The sequence below is a fragment of the Centruroides sculpturatus genome, unplaced genomic scaffold (genome assembly GCF_000671375.1).
Source record: "Centruroides sculpturatus isolate CEXI.00-Female unplaced genomic scaffold, Cexi_2.0 scaffold255, whole genome shotgun sequence".
NCBI lineage: Eukaryota > Metazoa > Arthropoda > Arachnida > Scorpiones > Buthidae > Centruroides > Centruroides sculpturatus.
The window spans coordinates 7,922-10,850 of NW_019384705.1; the positions used below are offsets into that span (position 1 = coordinate 7,922).

Below are 2,929 nucleotides of genomic sequence, written 5' to 3' on the forward strand. Positions count from 1 at the left end.
TATATATATATATAAATTGTGTTCACTAAACTACTGTGACAATGATATAGTATGAAATAAATGTGCCATTATGCCATTAACATATATATATATATATATAAATTGTGTTCACTAAACTACTGTGACAATGATATAGTATGAAATAAATGTGCCATTATGCCATTAACTTACTGTGACAGATAGAACTTGCATGCATGCAGTGGTGTTTTGCCCTTGTACTGTGCATCATACTTTTCCTGTTAGCAATAGAGTCGTGCCAGTTATGTATCTAATTCTGTTTAGGGGAAATTTTTAAATTGAAATAACGTGAAATAAATTGACTTTAAGTTTTTCATTAGGACTTTCACTTTTTTCATTCCATTAGAAGTTTGGATATAGTTGGTGTCTCCTGCCCCTAAACTTTCCATATCTGGTCTCTGCATTCATCTATCTAACTTTTCTCGAGATTTGTTCACTTTTTATCTAATTGTTTTTAGTAATTCAGGAAACTTACTTTCCCTTTGAAATGATTTTCTGCAATCAAATTCGGCATTGTACCAGTTTGTTTTCTTGATGTTTTACATTGAATATTTTGCCTTTTTTGTACTCTTAAGCTAGATTGAATTTATGCCATTTTAATTTATTTATTTATATTTCAACATCATACCTACATTTATTTTGTTACACCCACATTTTGGATTTTTCACTTTAAATATAACTTTATTTTAATCATTTTTTTGGTAAGCTTTCAAATTATATAATATTTTGCAGAATACAAACATCAACTTCAGGAGGAGGGTCAGGAGGAAACACAGGTCACCACCTGAAGCAGACCTCAGTGGAGGTCGAAAGCGTTTGTGGAGTTTACTACGGATATAACACTTGTAAAAAAAGGTTTCGTGGATTGTTATTAATCAACTTCAGACATAGACAAANGTAACGTGTATATATATGTATATATTCACAGTTCATGGCAAACACAGACGTTATAGAGAAATATGTGTATGTTGCTGCATGCAGTAATAATCGAATTTATAAGTATTTTTTAATGTTTTATCCTATTACATTAGTTATTGTGAAGAATCAGATAAAGAAAGAAATGTTGCAGACAGATACCAACTCAAAAATAAAGAAAAGAGTGTGTCCAAGTGAAGATGAGGATGATACTGATGATAACTCTGACATATCCATTTCTGATATGGATAACTCGACTTTTAATTCCGGTTGGGCTGATGCAATGTCAAAAGTGCTTAGGACGAAGAGCGAAAAATTCACTATTTTAAAAAAAGCAAAAAAGGATTCTGAAATTGTTGAAAAAGCAAAGAAAGATATAGAAATTGTGAATGAAAAAGGAGAATTAATTACAGAAATTTCTAAAGAGAAGAAACAGGATGATTATAGTTCTTATCAGCATGAAAAAAAATTGTTATTGGAGCAAAAACAAAAAGTAATAAATTATATTATTGTAATTACTTTGAATTAATTTTTATTCAGACTTCTTACTAATTAAATCATTGTTTTCACAGAAATTATTATGGATAAATATGTGTCGAACAAAACCTGATATTTCAGAAAAGCAAAAAGAGAGAGCTTTGAATAGAATTGCTACTAGGTAAATAATTTGTAAATATTGTAATCTTTTTTAATAAAACAATATAAATAAAAGTAGAATTAAAAATCAAAATTATGAGGGTCATTTAAATGAAACACAATCAATGACTTTATTTAGTAGGTATAATATACTACATTACATTACAAGTAATCACCCTGATGAGTAAGGCACTTGTCCCACTGTGGCACCAGACATTCAATTCCTTGCTCATAGAACTCAGTGGGTTGATGTATGCACCATTCCCAAACTCTTCCACTTCAGTGTCTGATTGAAACTTATGCCCTTTCAGGTTCCTCAAGCTTCCCAAAAATGTGGAAGTCACACAGAGACAAGTCAGGACTGTATGCAGGATGCTGGAGTGTTTCCCACTTGAATTTCACAAGGGATTCCTGCACAGTACATGTGGTGTGAGGGCAGGCATTATCATAAAGGAGGACGACACCTTGCAAAAACAGACCAGGCCACTTGGACTTGATGGAAGCTTGTAGAGATTTTTAAAGTTTCTGTGTACCAAAACATTTATGGTGGTTCCACAGGTGGTAAACTCCATCAGTAATGTGCCTTTGCTGTTAAAGAAGAATGTCAACATCATCTTTCTCATTGTTGTCTGCAATCTCTTTGATTTCTTAGGTGATGGAGACTATCTGTGCTTTCACTGGGTGCTGTCTTTTGCTTTTGGCTGGAAATGAAAGCACCCTGTTTCATCTCCTGTAATGATTCTCTCTATGAAATGATGACTTTCATTGTGGTACCACAGCAAATGTTCCAATGACAGACCCTTGCAAAAGTTTTTTTGCACAGACGTCAAGTTGTGCGGCATCCACCAGGCACAGATCTTTTGGTACTGTAGATGCTCATGGATAATGGTGTTCACACTATCAACACTTATTCCAACCTTGGTCACCAGTGCTTCCACAGTAACTCGTCTATTATCCACTTCAGCTACTGTAACCTCATTGATCACATGATGTGCTTACCCTGGCCTGGCATCATCAGCCAATGACAATCAACCATCTCAGAAGTGCTTACTCAAATCTTTCACTGTTGGCAAACTCATATGGTTTCAATACACATTGCTCATGTGATGATATATGGCATGAGGTCCGACATCATCTGCAGTTAAAAATCACACTACTGCTCAGTGCTCAATTGTTGATGCAGCCATGCTTGAAAGTTGGACAGAGTATCTGCCTGATATGCTAAACAAATACAGCTTGTTTGTAGGTTCAGGTGACACTAGTGTGAGCTTAGTGTTTCCACCTACATTTCAAATGGTGAATGATTTGCTACACACATTCCACATTTTGATATATCCATTGAATGACCCTCATAGTTAAG

The 2,929-nt window shown here is 34.2% G+C and overlaps 1 protein-coding gene across 3 annotated transcripts in view; it reads left to right on the forward strand.

The window, feature by feature from the left end:
• The window catches only part of LOC111627643 (RRP15-like protein), a 7,946-nt gene extending 5,017 nt beyond the window's left edge, over positions 1–2,929 (forward strand). The window contains exons 1-4 of one of the 3 annotated variants that reach the window (XM_023371229.1): positions 702–873; positions 1,050–1,426; positions 1,506–1,591; positions 1,881–2,929. In XM_023371229.1, the coding sequence (XP_023226997.1) occupies positions 1,079–1,426; positions 1,506–1,591; positions 1,881–2,079 (633 nt within the window). In that variant the 5' untranslated portion in view covers positions 702–873; positions 1,050–1,078 and the 3' untranslated portion in view covers positions 2,080–2,929. Of the gene's footprint in view, positions 1–701; positions 874–1,048; positions 1,427–1,505; positions 1,592–1,880 lie in introns of those variants that run through there. The other 2 variants (XM_023371228.1, XM_023371230.1) reach the window with 2 other exon arrangements.